This window comes from Anomalospiza imberbis, chromosome 1 (assembly GCF_031753505.1).
Source record: "Anomalospiza imberbis isolate Cuckoo-Finch-1a 21T00152 chromosome 1, ASM3175350v1, whole genome shotgun sequence".
Lineage (NCBI taxonomy): Eukaryota > Metazoa > Chordata > Aves > Passeriformes > Viduidae > Anomalospiza > Anomalospiza imberbis.
The window spans coordinates 128,969,930-128,985,405 of NC_089681.1; the positions used below are offsets into that span (position 1 = coordinate 128,969,930).

Genomic DNA, 15,476 nt, shown 5'->3' on the forward strand with positions numbered 1-15,476 from the left:
CAGAACATCACAACACTCTATGCTGTTATTTTGCACCTAACAGAGACAATAATGACTACTGGATTATAAATCTTTGAGTGCCCCAAATTACTGCAATATTTGATTAGTGCATGGACAGAGGATGGTACAGTCATTTACCATTCCATACTCATTTCTGTGGCACTCTTGGTGTCATGTGGAACTTTTTAATTAGTCCCTGGCATAGCAGTGACTGTGAGTTTATGCAGAGGCAGGTAAGTTTCCAGTACTAACCAGCAGAAAAGATGTCCTTTTCCACAATCTACTGCAGGGGCTTTTAGCATAGGGAAGCTAAGCGTATCTGACCCTGTTGAATTTGACCCTTGTCTTGTCAGCCTTACTGCTCTTTCACAGCCAGGTATAGGACACCATTTAATAGCAGGATTATTTTCAACAAAGGCCTGTGGGGAAAAAAAAGAAAAAAAGAAAAAAATTTACCACATAAGATCAGATTTCATCCTTGATATAAAACAATCTGTATTCATAGTCCTCCTTTGAAGGAACAAAGCAAAAAGCTATAAGGACAGTCTTGTAGCTACAAGGATAGACTTTTAAATATAGTTATAGAAGGGGAGTTATTGAATTTCAACTCTATTTTTAGTAACAACAGCACTTCAGACTTACACTAAGAATGAAATTACTTACATTCCAAACAAATGTTCAATCTCTGCAAGTTAATTCCTTTGTGATGTGGCTTACAGTAAACTACTATATATGCACTGGCAATACACTCATTAGCAGAACTGATTCTTTCAGTTGGAAAGAATGAAAACCTTACTGATTAAACAAAAATCCCACAATAAACCAGAAATCAGAACTAGACTAACTCAGTAATTTATTTCCCATCTTTTCTGGCTAATATAACAAGTCTTTTTTTTTTTGTAAAAACTGTATCTAATAAATGAGGAGAAAAAAGGAACTTCCACAACTTTGCTTCAAACCTATTCTATCAACAGTCACTTAAAATAAAATATGCAAAAGATGAGTCAGATCTGGTAATTTAATTTGCATCTCACTGTGCAATAAAGAGACTTGTTGCAGAAAAAGTACTGTACTGTAAATGAAAAAATATTTCTCTACCTCTGCCCTGCCACCACTGATAAAGTAGCACATTTCTCCAGACTAGCTCATTACTACACTAGTATAAAAGAAAAAAGCTGAATTAAAAGATTGCTTTTAAAAACAGATTGCAATGATGAAAACAAATACATTAAAAAAACCCAGGAAAACCAAATCAAGATTTTCCTACTCCTCTCTCCATATACAGTAATCATATCAAGCATAGTACTAGGAAGTTTTTTAAAAGGAAACAGCTGCTGTTTCTGAATGCAGTAAAAACAATCTGAAAACTTTTAAAATTTCGGATTGCAAACACAAACAACTCTGATTAAAACATTCGTATCACCTGTTACAAAAATGAGGTTGATAAAATTATTTTAGTAATACTGCATTAGGCAACATACTATGGAAATACGGCATTTCTATTTAAGGAATACATAAAATGTTCTTTCTTTTTTTCTCTGTGGTATGGAAAACATTGATATTATGCTATATAAGAGCCAATACATATATGCACATATTTGCTTATGAATTTCTACTTGGAAAGTTCCAGATATATTGCAGCATTTCATACAGAAGCTTTAAGTTACTTTTTATAAAATGGAATAGAGTTCAAGAGTACAAGAACAGTTTGATAATTTACCTTAATGTCAAATTGAAGGTATCGCTTGTCCATCTCCTTGGAAACCACACTTTCTATGATGTCTACAGGCACAAGCTGGAAACAATCATATGCTGGGCAAAAAATGTTGTGAGCTTCACCCTCCTGAATTTTCAGATTCAAAAATCTGCCAGAATTTTGCCAGTCAGTATTTGTGAATAAAAAGTAAAAGTGAAAATGCTGTTGAGTACTTTACCCTTATGTTGACAGGTATTCACAATAATTACTTTTCAAATAGAGAAATAAAAGTATCCCTTTCTGCTTAAAAGAACTACAAATTTGATGAACAGCCTAATTTAAAAAAATAACACTGTCATGGTTCAAATGTGAGCATCATCAGCAATATTTAGCCCTATGTTTGTGATTTCCATCCTTGCCACTTATCACGCAGCTCTTTATTGTTTAATTAAACTGAGCATTATTTCTACCTTAAATCAGAAACAGAATATGTAAATGTAATTAATCTAGGAAATAATTAATTTAAGATGCAATTATTTTCTACAACTGTGCTAATAAAACTAGGCCTGGTTTTGGACACAAATGTATAAACACAGAACAAGCTCAAAAATCTGCTGAAAGCTGGACTTTAAAAGTTGTTTAGTTTGAAAACTGTAACAGGCTTATTAATCTGACAACAAGGATGATACTATTCTAACTTTAATCATTTAAAGGCTAGGCAGTTATTCTAAGGCAGTCACCTGAGATCCTTTAATAGTAAAGGTAGAGATAGCTGTCAATTCATCCCATCTTAGATTTGTATCTTAGACTTGGGTAACTCAGTCCTGGCTATGCTCCAAGTGACTTAGGAATGAATGACTGGCTCAGAAAGATGAATTCCACCCTCAGAGTGCCATCACAAACACTTGCCATTGAACTGTGGCTCTGAGCCTGTGGCTCTGAGCTGGCCCCTGTGTCCTGCACAAAGGACACACAGTCCAGCAGCCAAATTAGAAGCACCATGTCAAACCAGCGATCTTCTTGGTAACTCCTACATTCTGTCCAGGGATTTGCAAGGCAAGAGAAGCACGACTAACAGTTTTCTTGCCACTGAAAAGAACTGCCTTGGGAAAGCTCATATGGAAAAGAAAGTTCTCTTCCTTAGCACCAGGCCTATGGGTTCATAGGAATAGGGCAGCTCTGCAGTAGGAATAGCTGTGCAGAAATGGTGCTGTAACAAGACACTACAGGGGTAGAGATCAAGTAGTACAATCTCCTGAATGGGCACACATCTGAATACAAAGCACTGCATACAGATATAATTATTCCTGGGAAATATGATTATTATTTATACTACCATAATTATCCATGTCTGAGTTTTTCACTAGCATGACTACTCTGACCTATGCAGTAACAAGAGCATTAGATTAATAGAACTTCTAAGTGAAATCTACCCCTCAGTTATTAACCCTCAACATAAAGAAAGAATTTTAATTGCTTTTCTGATTGGAAATGGATTCACAATGCCTAAGTTTAGTGTGCTAAACTCAGAGATGGAATTAAGAATGTGCTTAATTTAGAAACTGTAAACCCCAATGCTGCCAACACCACACACACACACTGAACGAATCAAGAGTAGGCTTATCTATTTACACACAAGCTTAAAACATTTGATTAAGAATTCTGTTTAGTCAGAACCTAAACAAACATTACATAAGCCTAAACCAGTTGGTAATGGTTGGTTGAGTGACAAACCATAGGTTCCATAGGTTCAAATCAGCAACCCTTTGAAACCCAAACAGAACTTTAGCATTAGCTGTTTATGGTCTCTGTCCTTTCCTCTTCAACACAGCAAGTATGAAAGTTTCTCACACGACAGAGAAGTACAGATACTCACGCCTCCCAGCAAGCTCTGCAGAAGTCATGTCCACAAGGCATATCCACTGGGTCTTCAAACACAGAGATATTACACATGCAAATGTCACACTGTAAATGACAAAAATGCTTCTGATTAAGAAATACCTTAAAGCTTTTTGTATTGTTAGCAGAATGAGTTATGTTGGAAAATCTCAACAAAAATTTAAAGCAGCGCTCGGTAGGAGAAAAAAATCTAACTCTGTCCAGAAAAAAAAGTTATTTAAGCTATAGGAATGGGAAAGATTTGGTATCTCTGTTTTTATAACTCTATCCAGAGAGCACATTTTGGGCTGCTTTTTGCAGTGTCCTTGAGCTCAGGAAGTGCTTCACTCTGCAGAGTGTTGGAATCTCAGAGTTCTAGGTCCCAATGGAGCTGTGTTTTTCATCAACTTCACACACAGCCAGAAATGAGTTTGGAGATGACAGAGGCTACAGGAAATGTTTAGCATCTCACACAGGCAGGTCTAAATCAAGGTGGAGCAGTTTGAGTGTGCAGCAGCAGCAGCAAATACTTTAAGTAATAACCTACATATATATAATTTTTTTAAAAGACTTAGAAGTTTTTGATCAAAATGAAGAATAAGTTACATTACAAATACTCCAACATAAGATATAATTGCTGAATTTTACAGAAGTAGGTACTAAAGAAAAAATAACACTGAATGCTGAGACCCTTACTCTGAAAGAATTAAAGAGTAGGGATGAAAATACTCACTGCTTATGGTTATGTGTGGAAATAAATACTAATGCTCTGCAAGAAATACAAAATTATTTTTCTTTTCATTGGAACAAAGACACCATGAAAATGTATTTCAACTTTCAATGCATTAGGTATTATATACACATAGGACATTTTCAGAAAGTTAGCCTGTGGTATGCCACTTTAAAGGCACTTACATTACAGCCAAAACGAAATCAAACAAAAAAATAATGGCCTTTTTAGTGTAAAATTCAGTGAAAATGTATTGTTCCTTCATTCATTTAAACTTAGTGTCTTACCAAAATTAAGTATTTTAGAAGTTGACAATGCATTAAAAAAAACTCTATTAAATTTATATGAGCTGTAAATTTTGTTTAAAATGAATCTTTAAAGTAAGGAATTTAATGAAGCCCCAAGTTAAAACATCAAATAAAAACTTTTACTAGACCTGTTTATAAAATAAGATGCAAATGCAAAACATGCAAAGGAGCTTTATACCTTGTGGCTTTATTTTATCTATTCTCTTTAGTTTTCATTTTCCTGGCAAAATGACATTTGATAGTTCAGATAAGATTCTTAAACAAACAGGAACATTAAATGTGTAACTCTGGACTTGGACTGAGGCACACTAGATCTATTATGGCAATCATTATCCACAACTGCATTCCTGGCTTATGGACCATCCATGAAAAACAAACCACACAATGTAAAACTGAGGATATATAATCTCCTGTTCAACATTTTAATTAGGAATTATTCACGGACAATATTTAACTGCTAATGGAAATAAATGTACAATAACAATATACCTTCTATAGAGCTTCTTTTACAGCATTTTACAATTAAAGAAATAAAATATTTCTATGCAGAAATGCAAAATCTTAATTTTAATATGAGATTTAGGGATGATCCATCTGAAAGACTGCATGTAATATTCTAAAAAAATGCTTAGATCATGGAGCAATAGTTTTATAATGCTGCAGCTGTAGATTATTAAAAAGAGAACTCTGTCTTCCAAAAGAGCCACACTGATTTTAATGAAAGGCGCTTTCATATTTCAAATTTGCAATAGCTTTGTAAACCGCTTGAAGCAGCCCACACATAGTAAAAGTAATTATAAGCTTACAGTACACTAGTGGGCTGACATTTCAAAATGCAGACAAAGACAATTTTGTTTTCTAAAGAAAAAATTTTCAAAAGGCAGGGTTCACAGAACTGCGTACATTCGGGGAAATGGATACAATGAAAGTGAACATCTTGACAGGGATGAGATGAAAAGTTCAGAAGAGCCAAATGCACTGATGTGACTGTAGCTGTCTAAAATGAGAGCTTGTGAAAGACAGCCAGGGTAAAAACAGAATGGTTTGTATTCGCCAGATGCTGAACTGTTTTATCATATAGAATGTTTAAGGTGTCAACTTCTCTGCTCACCACTTTTGGAAAGAGAAACACTTTATACTTTCACAAAGGTATTTTTGGCAGCTGCACTGCGTTTAGAAATCAGCTGTTTTGCCCTGCTGGTTTAAGATCTATTTATAAATTTACCACAGCTGTCTCCATGTCTCCTGGTGAGGGGCTGATTTCATCAGGGGAAGTGACAGAAGAGCGAGTAGTGCGTGGGGTCCGTGGAGAAGGGAGCGTGTCCCACGCGTTGTATCCGCTCGGAGGAGGGGTTGGCATCTGAACCCCCGAACGCTGGCAGCAGTTCTCCGGGTTACACATCCAGGCTTCGAGTAACTTCTCCCTGTCCCAGTCTTCAGAAATATAGAGATACAGGAAATTATGCACCTGACAATGTTTAAATTATATTTTGTAACTGCACCCTCGAAAGAACACTAAACAAAAAAAAATTAAAATAAATAACTATAATGAAGTGTGATTGCATGGAACTTCAGACATTACATTTCAGAGAACACACTCCAAGATAATATGTAATGCAATGCATTTTTGTAAATAATTGCATCACAAGCATCTCCTTTCCCTGTAATATGTCTTAACATATTTTTGTTATTTATTTACAGCAATTGTAGTAGCTAGAAGACTCAGTTGAAAACCAGAACTGGACTATCACAGACAGATGAAAACACACCAGCCCTCACACCAAGGAATTTTCATTACTTTTTCTTTCTGTGAAAAAAATAATTGCTTAATATGGATTCAATTTTATCTGCTGTGGTTTTTGTTTTTGGTTTTTTTTTTTTTTTTTTGGTGTTTTTTTTTTTTAATGAAGCCAGGAAATACAGGAAGAAGACTTAGATTACAAGAAGATTTGCGACTTAATGAGTTTCCAGTCTTTATATATATATATATGCATATAAATGTGTTTCTGGGAGGGAAAAAATTCCATCTAAATACAAAGAAAATTTAATATATTCTCACTACATTTTATTCTGCAATTGTTAGTGAATGTTTTATTCATAATTAACACTGCCCATTTATATACAAAAAACAATAGTGAAACAATAGATAACTGTTTGAAATGCATTCTATTTCTGATTCCGAAGATTAATACTAAAGATATCTTCAGAATTGCAGTTTTCTCTACCCAAAATACTTAAAAGTTCTCATTTAAGTATAAATCTATCAAATTTCTGTACAGATCTAAACTCATCAACACTACACACAGATCAGACAAACTTGAATTTCATGAACTGTTAGAAATTTCCCAATTTTTTCCTACTGCTTTAAATAACTGTTTTAAAGTTTGGGGATTTTTTGAAGTGCTGGGTACTCCCAAAGAAACATCAATGTTATTAACCAGAAGATGTTGTTTCTTTTTATTTCTTTTTATTTTTATAAGGAAAAGATAGTTCTCCTATCCTGTATTAGTGCTGGGAAAAAAAGATATGTGTTATAAGCACCGAACTTAGTAATTGTATTGCCTCTTTAAAAAAAACTCTTTGAGCTGCAGATGATTTATTGATCAGTTCCTTACTTATCTAAGCTAAAACATATCACAGGTTAGTTTAACTTCATTTGTTTTAAGATACAGACCCACACACTTACACATCAAAATTCACAAATTTTATCAGCATTTTTTCATACTACCCAGAGTTTATAACCTTTCAGAGTGGGGCTAACTGATGTTAAAATACAGATAAGATTTGCTAGAAATTTTCTTGACCTTCTTTGTTGCAATGTATCTTTAAAATATGCAAGGGCTAGGATACGTCACTAAATGGATCCACTTGGTTCTCTTTACTAACTTATGAATTTTAGTAAAACACAAGGTATATTTGTTGAATTGCCTATTTTTTATATCCTGAAATCCATTGCTGTATACTGAATTAGAAGAGAAACAATGCTGAAAAAACACTTTAGAAAACTGTAAAGCTTTCATGACTGCCACAGTAACATTTTTTTAATATTGGTTTTAATTCTACATAGTTCTGTCTCTCAAGTAAAAGAAAAAAAGGAAAATACACTCTTAATGTCTGTGTCAATAAATCGATCTAGTTGTACAATAAAAGAAAGCAAAGTCATGTGGATGAAATATTATATGCCTGTAAACTATTCAACATTATATAAGTATGATCTTTCCAGGAATTTAAAACATGCTTTTCATACTTTGTGTGAATTAAACCAAGATTTCACATTATTCTTTTGTGAAATTCAAGATTTAATGCAAAAAAATGCAATTTGTCATTTGATGCTTATTCTCTAAACCTCTGTAAATACCTGAGTTATTTCCTTTACTAAGCTGAATCAATACAGCTACAGACAAAATAGTTGACTTTCTCATGACTTGCTAATTGTCCGTGCTTCTTTCTGTGCACTGGCCAATTGCATTAAGTTTCCAGAACATCACTAAGGCAACATCAGTAGAATGACCTTTCCAACACAGACTGATTTCTTCTCAATTTTCAATTCCTGCTTGCTAGATGCTGGCAGACATTTCTCCACCATTTACATCAACCTCACTGATTTTCAACTAATTGCAGACTGAGCTGAGAGTTTGAACAGTATTGCCACAATTTTTCTCTTCAAAATATCTGCACAGGTTGAGGAGCCTACTCAGTCAAGTATTTATAATTTTTAGCCTTACTGAAACTATTCTGGGAATACAACATAGCATTCAAATATTGCACATATTATAAACACAATATACTAATTAAACAAAGAATCAACATAAATATATATATATATGCAAGGACTGTGCCTTAAATATTATCATACTGGCACATGTTCAGGTTTACTTAACTCAATGTTAAAAGGAACACAAATATCAGCTATAAAAAATAATGTAAAAGAGATGAGTTTCAGGTTCCACAACTCCTCATGAAAGTGTACCAAAAGCTGTGGGTTTAAAATAATGTCTTTCAATTTCACTTTTCTCTCTCCCACTGACTTTAACAAGGAGCCCACAAAAATAATAGGGTATGAAAGCTTCATCCAGCACCACAGTGATGAGCACGCAAACCATTAACTGCCTGAGTAGTTCCTTTGGCATAAAGTAACAATGCAGATGCTTCAGTAAGCATAAGTTTTGAATCACTGAATCAAAGCCTAAAGCTTACACCGAGTTTCAGAGATACTTTTGTCTGAAGAAAACACACTGAATCCAGTATATCCCCTTTCTCACAACCCCAGTTTAACTTGAACAAGAATACAGACTTATTTCAGTGAAAATAAACTAGTTGCAGATATGCACATGGAAAAGCATACCCTGTATGCAAAGTGTAACTATAAAAAATCCCCCAAAGGACATACACTCATATAATTTAAACCCAAGGCAATTTCCAACCACTTATTACAATGGTCAGACTGCTTTTATTGCAAAAAAAAAAATTTAAAAATGTTCATCCGATTTTATACACAAATACATAGTGCAGAAAACCAATGGTCAGACAAAAACAGGTTTGATGAATTTGACTTTTCTGACATATAAAACCATGCAAGTTTTACTCCTGTGCCTCTCACCAAAATAGGGTGCTTCTGTTTTTCCACACTGCTGAAGTTAAACTGTCTTCCATTACAATTCCTAGTTTGAATCACTTTTCTATCAGCTTCCCGTCTGCCTCAATGTTTTTTGACATACTGCAGCTGTACTTCTTTCTGAAGTACTGTGTGGTCTGTTTCCTGCTATTACCCATTACTTCTCTTTTCCTTGGAAATAAAGTGCAAACATAAAACTGTGGTTTTGAATTTGCTGAAAGCAGTTTCTTTAGACTTTAAAGTTTGGGATTACCATGTGCCCGAAGTAGAGCTTCTGCAGTAAAGAGCGGGGCTTGAAGCATGTCAGCAGATTCCACGATCAGCATGTCCTTAAGCCTTCGCAAGTCTTGAAGTCTTAGCCCCTCATATGGCTTGAAGAAGATGAAGAAAGATAATTTATGTCTAATATTTTCAAGTTAGTCTCTAATACAGTATTAAAAAGAAGGCATTCAAAACACTATTACTGCTTACTATTACCATCTCAACTGTGAGGCAGTATGGGACAAAATTTATTCACCATGCAAACCAATGACCATGCAAAACTACATGGAAACACTGTCATACTGTAATATTTACAGTATGATTTTTGTAAACTTCAAAATCTAAAAGCATTTCTTCCAGGTATAATGGAGAACCCTAAAGTTCTCCATTATAGCAGGAAGCCATCTTCAAAATATAAGCTAGCCTGACATTGACTCTCTCTCTCCCAGTATAAAGCTAGATTTTCACAGAATCTAGATGAACTTTGATTCAGTGATTAGGCCTCAGGTATTGTGGAATAGGCATGAGAATGCATGACTAGATTTGAAGTATGGATTTAGAGAAGAGCAGACAAAGGACAGGTATACATCGCATACAGATTCTCTGACTCTACACATCAATTGAGACCCGTTAACTCTGAATTGGTCTGGAGGAGGATACATTGAGGCATTAAGCAGTGAGGAGTTTGTGAACAGAATCCAGTATCTGGATCTCCTGAGGCAATAGCTGCCCCTTCAGAAACAAAGTCAGTCCCCAGTAGGACAGATGAGACATTCAATTAGATGTTCATAGAAATACTATGAGGGTTGAGGTTGGAAGGGACCTTCAAATGTCATTTGTTCCAGCCTTCTTCCTCAATCAGGGTCACTTAGAGCCAGCTGTCCAGGACGATGTCCAGATGGCTTTTGGATATCTCCAAGGCTGGGGATATATTGTACAAGGAAATATCACAACTGTTTTTGAGAAACAATGGCCGGTTCTCATAGCCCTATAGAGAGCAGATCATCCAGCTGCCTTCCTTATCTAGAGATCCATCCCCTTATTACAGCATTAAAAAGAGGTCAAATCAGAAAGACAAAAATAAGTAATTTTAGGATTCTGAATTAGCTCCAACCAAGAGAGCAGAGATACACACATATTTGCACACTCATTTTTAAAACTAAGAAAGGAAGACTATGACAGCAAATAATGTATTTGTTAGTGTTGCACAGAGAAAATTCCCCAAAGGTAGGAAGAGAAAAAAAAAAAGTGGGAGGGTCTGTAAAGAGAATGGAATCAGAAAGGATATGTAAAAACCATTACTCTTTCATGCACTGGTTTTATTTATTTAAAGGGTAGCTAACAAAATACTTAAAGCATTTGACATAAAGTGTTACATGCTCAGAACTAATCAGGAGCCTGGGCACCAAAGGGCAATTGTCTTCAGCAATTTGGAAATGGAAGGACACAGCAGCAGTGATGACAACTAATGACAGTTAAGACCATGCATCATTATTTACTATCTATACTTTGGTTTTATGTAGACCATAGTCCAGGACTCTCCAGTGCTAGATTGTAAGGACACAAATGTATGCATACATACACAGCCAGAAAGCAAAAGTCTGGTTCTGTCCTCGAAAGGTTACCATCTAAGTAAAAGTCTGCTGTCCCCTTTAAGGAAAACAAGCACAAGGCAGAAGTGATGGAGAGAATGGATACCCTGGGTTGCTAAATGATTTTGTTCTTTTGAGACACCTACTCTAAAAACCTAACTGGCTTCCTGTGTTCCAGGTATCATAATTAACTCCACAATGCATCTAAAACATGACTGACTCACACAAGGACTTCTCATGTCAGCTAATCAATGAAATAAACAGGTGCTTCTCCATACTAGAAACTTTGTCATCAGCAAGAGTAATGTTCCACAGATCTGCATTGGGTCTCTGTTCTTGTTGAGAAAGCAAGCAAAGCAGAAGAGAAATGACCTGCGAGTGTCCTGACCTGTATCTTGATTGCTCAAGTTCAGGCAGTTTCTCTATGTCCTTCCAGTGCTGATCATGCATGACTCAGTAAAGGACAATCTGAACGTTAATGGCTTGCACTGAAATAAATCTGGCCTACTTGGATTAACAGCATGTTGGAATTTGACTGACCTTCTTGACTTATTACAAAAGAGATAATTAAAAAAAAACATTTCAGAGTGACAGGGATAGAAACAACTGCGTACCAGAATTATTATAATTGTGCTGTATGTACAGCAAAGAAATAGAAGCAGAATGGTCATGACTGAATCTGAACTCCATTTTGAATTACAATTGTAAAGCAATCAGCTGTGTCAGCACAACAGTACTCAATTCTTGAAGACCATACACATCATAGGAAAAAATATCTTTTTTTGTTAAACTTGCAACATATAAGCATATTTTAGGACCTGGTATTTCATCCTGAAATGCAGATATGTTCAAAATTAAAATTATATTTAATTTATTGGTTCTAGGTCAAACACTGTCAAGTATCTCCCCTTGAGTAACAGACTACTATATTACCTCAACTGGAACATTCCACACAACCCAGCAGGGAGTTATGAATCTTCAGATTTTAAGAATCCTAATTTTCTCTTTTTAAGTAATGAGGGAAATATTCCCTAAGGATGTGCTTGAAACATCAGACATTTGTTTCATAAAATAACATATGAGCCCACAGAAGAAGCTGAAAGAAAAGAAATTTTAGGCTGGCACTATTAAGGAGGTTAATCTGGAAATTCCAGAATTAAGACTTTATACAATGAGCCTTAAAATGTAATGTGTACAAGACAGTCTTGTAGAGATTTGTAAAGATACAGTCTTTAGCTGTGAGGATGTACATCCAGGATGTAATACCACAGAGGTTTATTTTTAACTGCTTTGAACACTAATGACTTATCTCTGCAATGCCATGTGCTGTAAAGGATTTTGATTACAGTTTATGATGCTTGGCTCCTTTAATGGTCATTTATGGAGGAACTCTTAATCGACATTTGCTGTGAAAAAGACGTTCAATATTAGCATCATTTAACTATATAATGATTTTGAAATGTACTATGAGTTACTACTTCAATGCATTGCTGAGCTTCTCACTAGAGATTCCAACACTTCTGTATTTTCAAAAGCCCTTCTTTGAAATTCTTTTCTTCTCCAGTTCTTACTACTAATGTTTAGATATCATAAATTATACTTTTTTTTTTCTCCTGAAAGTACTTTCAGTATGTAAGCTGATTATTTTAACAGTTAATTTCAAACTATTATTACTTTCTTCACTTTTAAAGCACCATTAAAATAGACAGGGGCAAAGTAACTCTTTGCTACAGTGACGACTATATAATTAAAAGGTGACAAAACACTACATGTAAACATCCTTCTATATGGGTGGATGGAGTTCTGCAGTTAATGGAGTAATATATTAAAAAAATATTTATATTCCATTTAACTCATTCAAGTAGAATTATATGTACTGTATGTATATTGAGACTACATATATCTTAACTAAATGTGGTCCCCTTCTCTCCTTTCACTTCATAAACCATTCTCTATTGGTAGAGATAAAATAAATGTGAATAATTAAAGATAACTCTCTGTACTTATGGTATTTATATTACTTATATATTTATATGACATCAATTGAGGAATTGAAAAAATCATTACAATTTTATTCACTCAGTAAATCTGTGATACACTCACTAGCACTGTATTTCTTCTGTATTCAGTGAAACATATGTAAAATAAATGAAGAAATTATATATTTTGCTATTGCATAAGGTATTTCACTGTGTCTGACTGAGAGCCAAAACTGTTCTGGATTATCTGCTCTGAGGTACTGCTCATTCCCAGGCACTTCTCATGCAAATTTAAAACATTACATGATTTGATTGAAAGGAAGGACCTTTCAGTCTGAGGACTCCCAGAGATACATCACCAAGACAAATATACTCTCATGCTACAACAAATCACAATGTCAAAGACTGTGCAAAAGAACAACCAAAATCTATAAAACCAGCTTAAGAACAATCACTTAATGTCATATTATTTAATGTATCTTCAATTAGATTTAAAAGATAGATTTACATTTTATACATCAAAGATTTTTTTGTAAGAGCAAAGATTCAAGAAAAAAAGGATTGTGCTCTCCTGTAAATATGGCAGGTTCTGAAGGGGAGATATTGGGTACTATCATTCCAGATGCTACTATGCAGATCTTAAACACTGGAGTTATGACCATTTAGCTGTTCTGCCTGGGAAGAAATCCTATTAATGGTTTTCAAATATTTTATCTTTTCCTGTAACCTTCATTCAAAATATGCACTTCCTTTGAAAACGCATTTCTTAGTGTTCAAAGCTTTTTAATTATTCATGAATGAATATTTTCTGTTTTGGAAGGATGTGGAATGGCAACAATTACAAGCTGAATACTATGCTAAACAAGCATTTTGTACACTCCGTCCCTCAGTGTTTAATAATACATAAAAATAAAACTGAGAGAAAAAAAGCAGAGGATCATCCTTGAGAGGCAATTTTGGTGAAATACCTGTGCTCTGGGGCTTTTGACAGAGGCATCACCACAGACAGTGGCAAGTGCAGCTGTCACTGCCCATCCCAGATATTTGTATACCGACCTGGAGGATGAGGGCATGCAGCCATTTGGATTGCAGCTCAGTGCAACTCTTTCTAAGGCTGTTTTTTCAACTGGTTTTAGCCACTCTGAGGGCTAGGATTTGAAGATTAACTTCTGGCTACATGCTCTTGGCATCTCCCTTGTGCTAGCACTTGCTCTCTTAGAGATAAACAGATGTTAGAGAAATTATCCCACTGGAAGATAAAGAAAGGGGGGGAAAATCAGCAGGGAGGATGTGAAGACAGAACTGCTCTATGTAAATCCTCATGGTCATCAATTGGAGTACCAAATTCCAGGCTGACATTTTTTGGCTTGTGAACATTTAGAACACACGGGAAAGCGGCCCTGGTATGTGAGATGGACAACTGTACAGTCCCTTGTATCAAGTCTTTCAGCTGGTTTTGCTCAGCATCTACCTTAAACGGGCATGAGACAACATCTTCTCTTGCAGTAAAGCCTATTCAAGTGGCTCTTGATTTGTCCCACCCATATCTGTAAGTTCCTTGTCTTCTTATCTATGCTGGTGTATATGCCAGCAAACCCCTGGTATAAATATGATGATAACAATTATTCAACTTAAATAATGCAGTTACATATTACCACTCTTTAAATTTTTTTCTTCTTTTAAGCCAAAACATTGCTATGATCCAGCTGAAAACATAATAGTTTTCCAAATAGTTCTACTATTTTCCAAATAGTTCTATTTGCATAACCAAAGGAGTGGTAAACTGCAATTGTGGCAAGAAACTGCTGCAGCCTTTTGAAGTGTTTCTGCCAAGAGAGAATGTAATTTCAAACTATCTTCTTACAATATGGATGCCTCTACATGGAAATATCCAGAGAAATTAAAATAAGTTAATTACATTTGCTATTTCAACGTAGTAAGTACATTAAACCTCATCTCTAAATGTCTCATCTAGGAATAAACTGTCTAATTAAGGCTGTTTATATTTGAATTTATCCAAGAAAAATGGTCAAAAAATTAAATGGACACAACAAGGACTTGCTTACTCTCAAATAAAAGTGACAATGAGTGGCATTTTTCAGGGGAACAGTTAATGTGATCTAAGCCTACTCATGTATTTTCTTTTAAACATCATTAGGTCACAAGTGGGCCCAGCTAGTAAAAAGCCAAGCCAAGCTATTTCTGAAGGGAGTAACCATAAAGAAATCTATTGTCCTTGAATTTAAACAGAATTCATTGTAATATTTACTGAATCATATCATTTATCTATGTACTCTTATTTAGAATTTTAGTTAACTAAAATCTGATCATGAATGGGGAGGAAACTTGTACTCAGAATCTTTTTGGTATTTTAAATTATCTTTATGGAATCACAGTTGCCTGTAAAGCATAACAAA

The 15,476-nt window shown here is 34.9% G+C and overlaps 1 protein-coding gene across 4 annotated transcripts in view; it reads right to left on the reverse strand.

Annotated features, from left to right (window-relative positions):
- ANKIB1 (ankyrin repeat and IBR domain containing 1) overlaps positions 1 to 15,476 on the reverse strand; it is an 85,319-nt gene that overhangs the window by 17,308 nt on the left and 52,535 nt on the right. For all 4 annotated transcript variants that reach the window (XM_068211244.1, XM_068211253.1, XM_068211227.1 and 1 more), the window contains exons 5-9: positions 9,481 to 9,598; positions 5,838 to 6,046; positions 3,573 to 3,661; positions 1,721 to 1,865; positions 253 to 419 (exon numbers count right to left, since the gene is read on the reverse strand). In XM_068211244.1, coding sequence (XP_068067345.1) covers positions 253 to 419; positions 1,721 to 1,865; positions 3,573 to 3,661; positions 5,838 to 6,046; positions 9,481 to 9,598 — 728 coding nt within the window. The remainder of the gene's footprint in view (positions 1 to 252; positions 420 to 1,720; positions 1,866 to 3,572; positions 3,662 to 5,837; positions 6,047 to 9,480; positions 9,599 to 15,476) is intronic.